General features: G+C 38.9%; 1 protein-coding gene across 1 annotated transcript in view; it reads left to right on the plus strand.

Moving 5' to 3' along the window:
- Positions 1–12,525, plus strand: part of Pcgf6 (polycomb group ring finger 6) — a gene marked incomplete at its 5' end in the record, with an annotated part of 32,293 nt that overhangs the window by 9,463 nt on the left and 10,305 nt on the right. The window contains 3 exon segments of the mRNA XM_005403806.2: positions 1,427–1,454; positions 2,330–2,368; positions 11,199–11,297. Coding sequence (XP_005403863.2) covers positions 1,427–1,454; positions 2,330–2,368; positions 11,199–11,297 — 166 coding nt within the window.

Raw genomic sequence — 12,525 nt, forward strand, 5'->3', positions numbered from 1 at the left:
TATATATATATTATATAGAGTGTGTATGGGTGGAGATAGTGGTGGGAGTTACACCCAGAGCCTCACACAGGCTAGACAAGTGTTTTGCCACTGAGCTAGTACCCCCAGCCCATTTATATATTGTATTTTTATTACAAAGAATATTCAGAGCCAGGCATGTTGGCATGAGCCTGTAATCCCAGCACTCTTAAGAAACTGAGGTAGGAGGCTTGCAAGTTCTAGCCCAGCCTGGGCAATGTAGCAACTTAAACTGTATCTCAAAATAAAAAAAAACAAGAGGTTTAAAAGAAAGCTCAGTAAAGGTCTTGGGGTTTAATTCCTAGTAGCAAATTAATTAATTAATTCTGGGCAAGTGTGTATGGTGGTACATGCCTGTAATCCCAACTACTACGAAGACTTTCTCACAATAAAACTAAAAAGAGCTGGAGATGTAGCTCAGTCAGAAAGCTCTTGCTTAGCATGAGCAAGACCCAGGGTTGGATCTGCTCTTCAAAAACAAATAAACTGAACCTGATGTAATTGTAATCTTGCCTCTTACTCATCACGCAATGGGGAAGAAATAACATAGAGCTGTGCCTGGTGGTGCACATCTCTAATCCCAAATACTAGGGAAGCTGAGGTGGAAGATTGCAAATTGGGGATGCCTGGGCATCATAGTGAGGCGGGATCTTTAAAAAAGCGGCTAAAAGCAGCAGCAGCAGAATACATGAGCTTTAATGCTAGGCGCAGCTCAGGTTAAATTCAAGCTTGATAAAGCTTGATGACTTACCAGCTCTGATTGTCTTGCACATATGAAGACCTGATAGAATGTAATGGATGTTCAACCACTGTTATTGCCCCTTATCTCCCCCATGATATGAGATTGATTGATTTATTCAAGAATCTCTTTGTGCTTCTAGGTGAAAGACAAATGTGAGTAAAATCATGCCCAGGTTGATATGCAGCAAGTAAAACAACAGAAACGATAGCAGACTTCTAGGAGGTCTTAGCTAGGTGTGTTAGTACACACCCATATGCCTCGATAATGGGGAGGCTGGGCAGGAGGATCAAGAGTTTGAGTCTCACTGGACAGTATACGAGACTGCATCTCAAGAAGAGAAAAAAAGAAGTCATGTCGTGGTGCATGCCTGTGGTCCCAGAACTCAGGAAGTAAAATAAAGTTTCTGATGTGCTTTTCCATAAGGAAAAAGAGTAATATACTTTTAACTTCTGAAGTGAGTATGGACTAATGTAACATACTGGATAAAACTGCCTTCTTTTACCACTAGGTGGCAGAAATGACAGTTACATTATTTTATTAAGATTTAGGTGACCATATTTTAAAATACAAATAGATATTTCTCAAGTATTTATATTTATTTGTTATTGTATTATGATTAAACATAGAAGGTGTTAAATGTTGATTAACTTTGCTCTCATTTTTCAGTGCTAATGAAGGTACAGGACATTTTAAGGTATTTTACTTTTTTTTTTAAATTCATTTCATTAGAGGACCCTATAGCATAATACAAATTTGAGTCTGATTTATAATAAAATGGAGGTTGTCTTCAATTACTGTAAAAAATATTCCACAAATTATTTAAATATGAAGTACCCTCAGCCAGGCGTGGTGGCCTTCCAGCACTCGGGAGGCTATTGTGAGTTCAAGGCCAGCCTGGGCTACAAAGTGAGCTCAAGGCCAGCCTGAACTGCACAGCGAGACCCTGTCTCAAAAAGACAAAAAAAAAAAAAAAAAAAAGAAGTACCTTCAACAATGATCTGTTACAATATTTTATGAGAAGAATTATTATTAAATAGGGATTTATTATTAATTCAGAACAATGGCTTAAGGAAAAATAAGTGAATAATTTTCAAAACTCTAAAAAACGAATGTTTTGTTAATTTGGTGATTAAAAAATTTCAAAGCTTTTTTTTTGCATAGTCATTTCAAATTAAATGTGAGCTTAAAATTTTATTTACATGTAACATTTTTGGCTCAAGTTAACATGCCCCAGCTTGCCAATCATTTATAGATTTTAGAGGTAAGCACATAGTTTTAACATATTTAAGCTCAAAGTTGTTGGAAGGGCTTCAGAATTCCAGATGCTGTTGTATAATGTTGCTGCTATAGTATGAGTCATTCAGGAAAAGGAAACTCCTGCTGGGTTCTCAGTAAACCAACCAACTAACCAACCTGTAATCCCAGCGCTTGGGAGGCTGAGCTGCTAGTTCAGGGCCAGCCTAGTGCAGCAAGACCCTGTCTCAAAAAAAGGAAACTTAAAAAAAAAAAAAATGGAAACTTTTTTAAAAGGGTTGACTATGCCTTATAGGTAACTTTGATCTGGTTTAGATTTTCAGTGACTTCGTAGAAGTCTATGCTAAAATTCAGGTGAGTTACACCTTTTGGGTGTCTGTTTTTTGTGAATGTACTAGCTTAGAGGCATGAATTAAAGTATAGGAAAAGGTGAGTACTTCTCTGGATGTGAAGTGTATTACAGATATCTTGTAGGAGTCCGTGTGACGGAGGGAATACAGCATTAAGTCCCAATGATTTTTGGTAACTTCAAACCTCTTTAAAGTTGTAAAATATCAAATTAATGGTAATTCATTTTAGGAATTGTTTCATAGAATTTGTTTAGGAAACTTTCATATCAATAATATGTTTCATGATAGGGTATGAAAGTGGCAGAAATTTTCTGTATGGGTTATACTATCTCAGTGTTCCTTATCTATCCAAAGATTTGTAGTAGCCAGATAGGTGAGCAGTTTGAAAACCTCATGAAGAAAGAACTAGAAAATAAATTGAAATGTTACTGTTTCTTCCATAAAAGGAAATGTGTACCTAGGATATTTATATAGTTCTGATCCTTGCATATCAAAAAACATGATAAAAATCCCACCTATAAGGTATTCTTGCCAAAACAAACATGAAGGGATCATGCTTTTAAATTTAATGGCTATCTTCCAGGAAATACAGGAACAAACGAACACATTAAATGACACTGAAGGAATATAATGGGCCAAATCTAGATGGTGGAAAACTATATAGCAAAGGATTCCTATTATGATTGTTGTTGTTTTTTTGAGACAAAGTCTCACTATGTAGTTTAGGTTGGTCTTGAACTCACTATGTAGCTCAGGCTGGCTTCAAACTTAAGGCAGTCACCTCAGTTCAGCTGGTAAACTTGTGTACCTCAGCCTCTCAAATTCTGGTAGTACAGGTGTGTGCCTCCACCCCTAGTTTAGGATCCTCTTTTCAACAGAAAGAGACAAAAAAGGAATCTGTATATAGAACCTGCTGATTAAAATAGCTCAAGGGACATATGAGTCAGTTGTAATATATGAACCTTATTTGGGTTTGATTTGAAAAGTAACCTGTAAAAATTTTTCTTTTGAGGTAACAGTCCTAAATTGGAAACAACCTAAACATCCATAACTGAGGAATGCATAATCAAAATGTGGTATATCTATGTAAAGGAAAATTATTTGGTAGTAAAAAGGAATAGTGTTCTGATACATGCTACAACATAGATGAACATTGAAAACGTGCTGAGTGGAAGAGGGTATGACACAAGACACAAAGATGCATCTATTACCATCTTCCATTTAGATCGAGTGTCCAACACAGGGAACTGTATAGACACAGAACAGAGAGTAAGTGATTGCCAGCATCTAATGGGAGAGGTGTATGGAGAGTGGCTGTGTCTTGGTTACTTTTCTCTCATTGCTGAGACAAAATACCCAATGCCAAAAATGAAGGAAGGAAAGGTTTATTTAGCTTACAGTTTGCGGAGGTTTCAGTCCATACTTGGCTGGCTCCGAGGCACAAGACAGCAAAGCAACAAGAGCAAAGCGGGGAATGGCAGCCGAACAGCAAAGCAGCCAGAGCAAATGGGAGGAATGGCGGCAAGCAGCTTCTTTCTTGCCTTGCATGGTAAACAGGCTACCCCCACCTAAGGAGCGTGTAGCTCTCACATAATCTTTGCCCTCCTCTTCCATAGGCTCAGGATGTATACAAAGTAAGCACCCTGGCTTCCTGCTGAGTCACTTAGCCAAACCTCTAGACTCCCCAAGTTGACACAATGTATCAACCATAACAGGCTGTTAACTTAGATGAATTTCTTTTTAGGGTTATGAAAACATTCCAAAATTGGGAATGCAACTGTGCAACTTTATAAATACACTAAAATCCATCAAAGTGTACACTTTTTCCCCCTGTACACTTCTTAAAGGGTAAATTTAATAGCATATGAACCACATCTCAATAAAGCTAGGTTTTTTTGTTTTGTTTCACTTTTTATGAGACAAGGTCTTGCTGTATAGTTCAGGCTGCCTTGAGTTCACCATGTAGCCCTTGCTGGCCTTGAACGCACTGTGATCCTCCTGCCTCAGACTCCTGAGTACTAGGATTATAGGGTGTACTACCTCCCAGTCTCAAACTTCTTTTTAAATAAACCAAATCCAGTAGAAATTTTGAATAGAACCATTGTTTATAATTTACTGTAAACATTTTGAGAATATTAAAATGTATCTGGCTGGGCATGGTAGCGCACGCATATAATCCCAGCTCTCAGGAAGCTTAGGCAGGAGGACCACTGAGAGGTCAAGGACAGCCTGAACTGCATGGCAAGATGCTGTCCCAAAACAATTTTAAAAAGATGTCTAGGTGGGCATGATGATGCACACTTGTAATCCCAGTACTTGTGCTGTGGAGGCTGAGGCCGGAGAATTGAGTCTGAACTGTATAGGTTCTCAGTAAACCAACCAACCAGCCAATCAGCCAATCAAAAACTAACTAACTTACTAACTAACTATATAGAATGTTATAACAAATTTAAATCTGGATTTGTTTAGACAATTGCATTATATTAATGTTAAATTTCCTGAATACTTGTGCAGATTTCCTGATAATTGTATGGTAGTTATACAGGAGAAACAAATCCCCTTATTCTCAGAAGATAGCTGCTAACATGTTTAGGGTAAGATATTTCAGTGTCTGCAGATAACTCTCAAATTGTCCAAGAAAAAAAGCACACATATGCACACAGTTACATAGGAAGATGTAAAGCAAATCTAGTAATAATATATCAAAAATTGCTAAACAAGTGAAGGACATTGGAGTGCTTATGTAAACTATTCTTACAATTTTGTTGTAAATTTGTTTTTTTCAAAAGGTTGAAGCTAGGGAACGAAAAAGGCTAACCATTTCTCGTTGTCAGATATTCAGAGTGGTTTCTCCTATAAGTTGGAGAAACTTCCTTTTGTCTATCTGGTTGCTCACTGGTACAGTTCATGTAAGAAAAGTCAGACTAAATGCTTGATTCTTTCTCATTTCCTAGAGTCAAAATGAGGTGATTTACTGGCATCCTCCAGTCATGACCATTTTTGTTATTTTCACTTTTTTACTTTATTATAAACTCAAGCATTTAAGCATAACTCGTGTAATCTGTTTCAGTTACTACTCTTTCATGTTTGTATGGCAGGAAAAATTGCTGTACTTAATTTCAGATACATCGGAATCTGGAATTTTCTCTCTGTTAATTTGCAGACACTAGGAAGCTATTAGGTATAGTGGGGGGAGAAGCAAATTATCTTCTGAAAAAGCTTTATGTGAATTAGAGAAACAAAGCCCCTTTTAACTTGTGAGCATGAGGTGTGAGATCTCCAGTTATTCGTGTGAGTTCCCAAATTTGAATATCAAGATGGATTTTTATCTTTCAAATATTGGCTTATCTCACAGTTCTAAGAATTACAGTATTGTAATTTTAGCTAAGTTAATTTTGTCAAATACTTGGGGTAAGGAGCCCTACAGGAATTTAGAAACGAGACTGGATTGCCCTCTGCTGATACACCTGAAGTCTGTTCTTAAAATGGCAAGCCCAGAATCTGACCTTCAGAAATGTGTTGGTTGGCAGGAAGGCATCCAGTTAAATTACCCAGATATAGCTTCTTAGGGCATCAGAGGAGATTCCGATGGTAATTAGTCTATGCTGTTCGTGGTGAGGCAGCTTCGTGAGGACTCTACTGGGGTACTGCTTTATCTCCCCTTTAGTGAGATTGCCTGTACTCTGTAAAATATACCTATACCTGCATTCCAAGAACATGAGAACTGCCAGGCTCCTTGTGGCATCTATATCCCTGCGCTCTGAGAGGCTGAGGAACGAGGCTCACGGGTTGAAGCCCAGCCTGGGCAGTTTAGCGACTTAGGAAGACCCTGTCTCAAAATAAAGGGTAATGTAGGTCAGTGGGAAGGTACTGAATTCAATCCCCGGTATTTCACAGGTGCACACGTACACACACTCAAATAATAACTTTGGCATTTTTGTCCAGATGGTACCGATGTTCCACAGTAACAACTGGGTTTCCTTTTTTTTTGTCTTTTTGAGATGGTCTTGCTATGCAGTTCAGGCTGGCCTCGTGCTCACTTTGCAGTCCAGGCTGGCCTCAAACTCATCCTCCTACCTTGGCCTCCTGAGTGCTGGGATTACAGGCATGTGCCACCACGCCCAGCACTGGGTTTCCTATCAAGTTAAAATCATTCACATAAAGAACAAAATGATACAAGACATTTTAAAGATAACTGGCTCAAAACCCAGCAGTAATAACTCTTCAGTGCTTAAAATGTGCCAGATATTAGTAATTATTTACATACATTAACTTGTCCTCAATATTTATAAGTTATGTGCTTTGTCCCCCCTGCTTTATAAATGGGGACACGGGTAAAGAAAGGTTCAGGACCTTGCACAGAGGCTTGGACCTAGAGAATGGCAAAACAAGGTGTTGGACCTAGGACGTCTGTTTCGGCACTCATGCCTCTGCTGCCTGTCAGTCTGTGTAACAAAGTGGGTCGTCTCTCTAAAGTACCTACCTAATTTACTGTTAGTTTTAGTCAGGAAAGGACTTGAGAACCAAACTTCAGATCAGACTGTGACGTGGAACCAATGTTCATCTAACCTGCCTCGGTCCTCTGGGTAGTCACTTCAGGTTCCTCCTCTGCTAGTGCTAGAAAAACACTTAGGAAGTCTCCTAAAAGTTACATTTTTAGTCCTGATTTCCTCAGTTTTCATTTACATTAACTGATAATAGCCTTAATTGTCCCAAAGAGAGAGAGGCTGGGTAAGCATTAATCTCTACTTTCAAAACTTAGGTTCCCTTGACCTGCCACCTCCTACACCTCGAATTCTTGTACCACGCTGTAGCCGCACATGTCTAGATATTAATCTTGAAAAGAAAAGCCTTTATTTTGGTTTTGTTTTATTTTTTAAGATGGGATCTTGCTGTATTGCACAGGATGGTCTTGAACTCCACTCCTAGCTCCAGTGGTGGTCCTGCCTTAAACTCTAAAGGAACTGGGACCACACGTGTGCTACTGTGTACAGTTTATTATGGAAATTAATTAATTTTGACATGTAAGAAAATTTATTGGAGGAAAGGAATGAGGAATAGGAATAGAGAATAGGAATAGCTCCTGAGAGACAGAAGGGGTCCCAAATGGGTTGCCCTAATTATGCAAATGTAAAAGCTCACAGAAAAGTGGAATAGTATAATGAACCCTGATGTATACTGCAATAATTATAAACTCGTGACCAATTGTGTTTACACCTTTACCACTTTTCCTCTTGTCATAAGTTTTTTTTTTTGTTTTTTTGGGGGGGGCTTTTTTGGCAATACTAGGTATTGAACCCAGGGCCTTTTTTTTTTGTACTGGGAATTGAACTCAGGGCCTCACGTTTGCCAGGCAGGTGTTGTGCCACTGAGCTATATCCCCGGCCCACTACTGCTTTTTAAAAAATTTTTATTTTGAGACAAGATCTTGCTAAGTTGCCCAGTCTGGGCTGAAACTTGTGACTCTCCTTTCTCTGCCCCTCAGCGCTGGGGTTGCAGGCACATGGCCACTGTGCCTGGCTACCTGTCATAAGATTTTGAAGCAAATGCAAGACCACATATCATTTATCAGTAATTAACTCTGTTTGCTGTTTGCTTCTAAAATTTAAAGACTACTTTTACCAACATAATAGTGGTAATAATACTGCTTTGCTTTTTTTCCCTCTGGGCTGGTGTGTGAATCCAGGTCCTTGGGTATGTTCAGCATGCACTCTACCACTAAGTTATAACCCTGATCCAGTGCTGCCCTTTTTAAAATCAATGATAATTTCTTGGAGCTGGGTATATAACTCAGCAATAGGGTAGGTACTTATTTGTGCAAGTCACTGAGCTCAACTCCCAGCACTAAATAAGTAAAGATCCACAATAATAATAATAATTTTATAATCAAATATCCATGTATTAAATTTCCTACAGTGATCTCAGCACTTGGGAAGCTGAGGCAGGGGGATCATCATGAGTTCAAGGCCAGCCCAAACTATACAGAGAGACCCTGTCTCAAAAAACAAAACAAAAATTTCCTAGATTGAATTTCATAGAATTATAATATTGATATCTTCAGCTAAATTAATTTTAACAAATTTAGTTGAATATAGTTTTGTAGGTTTTATTTAAATCTGGGTCCAGATAAGATCTACGTATTATAATTGTTTGAATTAGCTGTCATTTATAACCTCTCATGTTTTTTATTTTAGCCATCCCTCTTCCACCTTTTTTTCCTGTGGAGGTTTTTGTTGAACTAGGTTGCCTTAGATATTTGGTCTTGGGTATTTTGTGTCTTGTTTCTTTCTGGTTTTTATGCTTTTGAGATAGGATCTCACTGTGGAGCTCAGGGCTGACCTCAAACTTGAGATTTTTGTGCCTCAGCTTCGCACTTGCTGGAATTATAGGCATGTGCACTTTGTCTGATAATAGGATTGCTAGCTACTTCTGCTTGTTTTGGGGTTCCTAATGCATCAAATATTGTTTTCTAGCCTTTGATTTTTTTTAATCTATGAATTTCTTTTTGAATTAAATTGGTTTTTGTATATAGAATAGCATCATCTCTTTAGTTAGTGTTTGCTTTTCAGTGTTGTGCTCTGGTCATGGCTAATACAGGCCTTCTCCTCTGTCCCAGCCACCTCCTTTAATTTGGCAGGAGGGAGCAGTGTAATTGGCCCAGCACCCAGTTCTCTGGGAATTGACCACAGTTTTATTAATGACACAAAGACTATCCAGATATTGGCATATAGATGAAATCAATTAATAGCAAGAATTCTGCTACCCTAATAATATCAACAAAATCAGCAGCAATAATAGAATCAAAGACATACTGGATATTGACATACCATAAGAACTAATAATATACGACACTTAACCATAGAAAAGAGATCTGTAATTATAGTATCAAGACAAAGACGGATCAGCTGGGCATGATGGCATGCACCTGTAATCCCAGCACTAGGGAAGCTGAGGCAGGAAGACTGTTAAGTTCGAGGCCAGCTTGAACTGCAGAATGAAAATCTGTCTCAAAAAAAAAAAAAAAAAAAAAGACAGGGCCGGGGATATAGGCAGCACAAGCGCCCACCTGAGTTTGATTCCCAGTACCAAAAAAAAAAAAAAAAGACAAACCACACACTGACATACAGTAAATACCTACTACATGCAGCAGCCATATCGCCACCAACAATAGAAAGGAATTCAACAGTAATAGCATAGAATTTACTGAATATCTAAAGATTAATAAAGCTTAATGGTTATACTGGTTAAATTAGAGGGGCTAGGCATGGTGGTATATGCCTGTAATCCTAGCACTTAGGAGGCTAAGGCAGGAGGATCATATCAAATTTGAGTTCAAGATCAGCCTGAATGGCATAGTGAGACGTAGTTTCTAAAAAGAAAGCTAGAGGGGATGAGGAACAGGAGAATTAAAAAAGAGTAAAATTTGAAAAATAAAGAATGGTGAGAAGAGAAAAATGAGATAAAGGGTCCTACTAAAGAATTTAAAGGATTAATAGAATTAGATAAAAGTAACAGAAAAGAAGAAACAAGGAAAAAAAAAGAAAGAAAAAGGGCCGGGGATATAGCTCAGCAGCATAAGTGCTAGCTTGGCAAGCCTGAGGTCATGAGTTTGATTTCTGATGCCAAAAAATAAAAAAAAAAGAAAAAGAAACAAACTCCAACCACAAAGAACCAATGAAAAAAGAATCCAAAAAGGTTCTCTGTTTTTGAAGGAGTCGTTTCTTTCCAGGGCCTACAGTCTTGGAGTCCAGTAGAGATGGGGAAGAGATAGGGAGTCCCTGTTAAGATCTGTTTTGTTTCTACACTCACGTGTTCGTGTGTGAGTGCTGAGTCCTTCCCTGCCCTTCCCACTGAGCTGGTCTTTCAGTGATGGCAGCCGTCACTTGGGCAGCTCCCACTTTCTGTGTCCCTCTGCACCCCCAGGCATGATTGTTTTCTGCCTACCTTTGCATCCAGTGCGCTTGTGAGGTGCCTCCCTGCTCCAGAGCCACGCTGTCCCTTCCACCCCAAGCTGTGGCACTATCCGAGTCAGGCTGTATCCTCCTGAAGTTAGTAGATGGGAGGCAATGAGATCACTGAGTTCTGTGTTAATGGAGGCCGGTGTGTGTGTCAAGCAGTCTTCTGGACTTAATGCCAACACTTCCAGACAGTTCTTTGAAAGCCACATGTGCCTTGCCTGGCTTCGGAGGGTGGGTCCCCGAGTCCTTCCCAGCCTGAGCTTCTTTAGGAGGTCTGTGTCCAGCCTACACCTTCTCCATAGCTGTCTCTGTGGCATCTCCCACCCAGTCTCTCTGGTAAGGTGACAGAAACTCTGGAGTATAACTCGTTCGAGGCTCAGTCTTAAACAGTTAATCCGTTTCCAAAATGGTCCTGATTAAACCTTCTCAAGTATGGTGGGCACTGCACTGGATTAACTCAAATTTGATAGTAGTACTTCTTTCAAAAGTGTTGATGGGCCGGGGATAGCTCAGTGGCACAGCACCTGGCTGGCAAGTGCAATGTCCTAAGTTTGATTCCAAGTACAAAAAAAAAGTCTGTTGACATACCTGTAAGCCAGCCCTCTCAAGGCTAGGGCAGAAGGATTGTGCTGTGAGTTTGAGCTATAGAATGAGACCCTTCTCAAAATACCAAACCAAAAGTGTTGAAGCCTGGGTATGTAGTTCAGTGTCAAGAGTGCATGCTTAACATGCAGGAGGCTCTGAGTTGCATTCCAGGAAAGAAGAAAGGAAGGCATATTTTATCACCTTTGCTATAAAGTTTGTTTTAAGGATTATATTTATTATGTATATACATATATGTAATCTAAAAGTAGCTTTACTTATTCATTTTTATAGCCATTGGAAAAGAAGTTTGTCCGAGTTTCAGGAGAAGCAACTATTGGGCATGTAGAAAAATTCCTCAGAAGAAAAATGGGTCTTGATCCAGCTTGTCAGGTACAGTACATGTATGTAAAAGAACAGGTACGGTTGTGAGGTGACTTTTAGCATATTGAAGAACTGTCCTAGGATGCATGCAGTGCCTTGTTTTATGAGGCTGTAGACACTCTTCATTGAGTATTGATGCCCAGTGAGTCCTTCCTCCAACTTTAATCACATTTGGTTTATTGTCCACTTCTTATTACCATTGATAACTGTCTTGGTGTCAGAGAAAAATGCAAAAAGCCTATAAAAGTAAAATATCTATCTAATAGAGGCTGTACCCGTTTTTTAAGGATTGAAAAACATTTCTTCCAGGCATGTAGTATTTTTTGTTATTGTTACAAGATGGAAACCTTCTGTGTTGTTAAACATTAAAACACGATTGTGCTTATAGTTCTAGTTGTGGATCCAGTGAAAATGCATATTTATATAGCTTTACTTTATCATTATTCTAATTTAAAAGTTGTTTGTTTATTTGAGACAGTCTTATTAAAGTCATTAAGTTGCTGGGGCTGGGCTTGAACCTGCAATCCTCCTGCCTCAGCCTCCCCAAGCACTGGGGTTACAGGCATGTGCCACCACACCTGGCTAAAACATACCTTGTTTACTATTGCCTAAGTTAATAATATGTTAAAACTGTGAATAAAATTTTGATAGCATTTGCAGTACCCTATCTACTCTCCTAAAGGTAGATATTAAATCCAATGCAGTGTGACTCTGAGCTTGGCATATGCTGGCTGTATCTCATGGCAATGAGCGCTGCAAGTTACTTACCTGTTACCTTGTAGCCATGGCATACTTGAGGTTATTCTTAGGCTTTTGGTATAAACAGGGTCTCTTGGATAGATTTGTGAGTAATCTCATATGAGTATATTATTTCTAAAAGCAGAAGTCAGAAAAGTTGACCCAATCACATAAAATAAATAAGGATACCCAAGACAACCCTCGCTAGTATATAGACTACTTCTTCTGTCTCTAGATTTTGATCAGAGCACAGTTCCCATTTAGAAGTGTCCCATTTGGTGACTTAAGAAAGGTCAAAATTGGTTTTTGGAGTTTTTTCCTATTGATTGATTGATTGACAGGGTCTCGTTATGTAGTTTAGGCTGGCCTTGAATTTGTGGTGACCCTTGTGCTTCAGCCTCCTAGCTGATGGGATTATAGATGTATGCCACTACACCCAGGTCGGTCTTGCTTTAATCAACAGAATCATATGTATTTATCTTTTTTTTTTTTTTTTTTT

This window comes from Chinchilla lanigera, unplaced genomic scaffold, assembly GCF_000276665.1.
Source record: "Chinchilla lanigera isolate Chin_1 unplaced genomic scaffold, ChiLan1.0 scaffold00084, whole genome shotgun sequence".
Taxonomy (NCBI): Eukaryota; Metazoa; Chordata; class Mammalia; order Rodentia; family Chinchillidae; genus Chinchilla; species Chinchilla lanigera.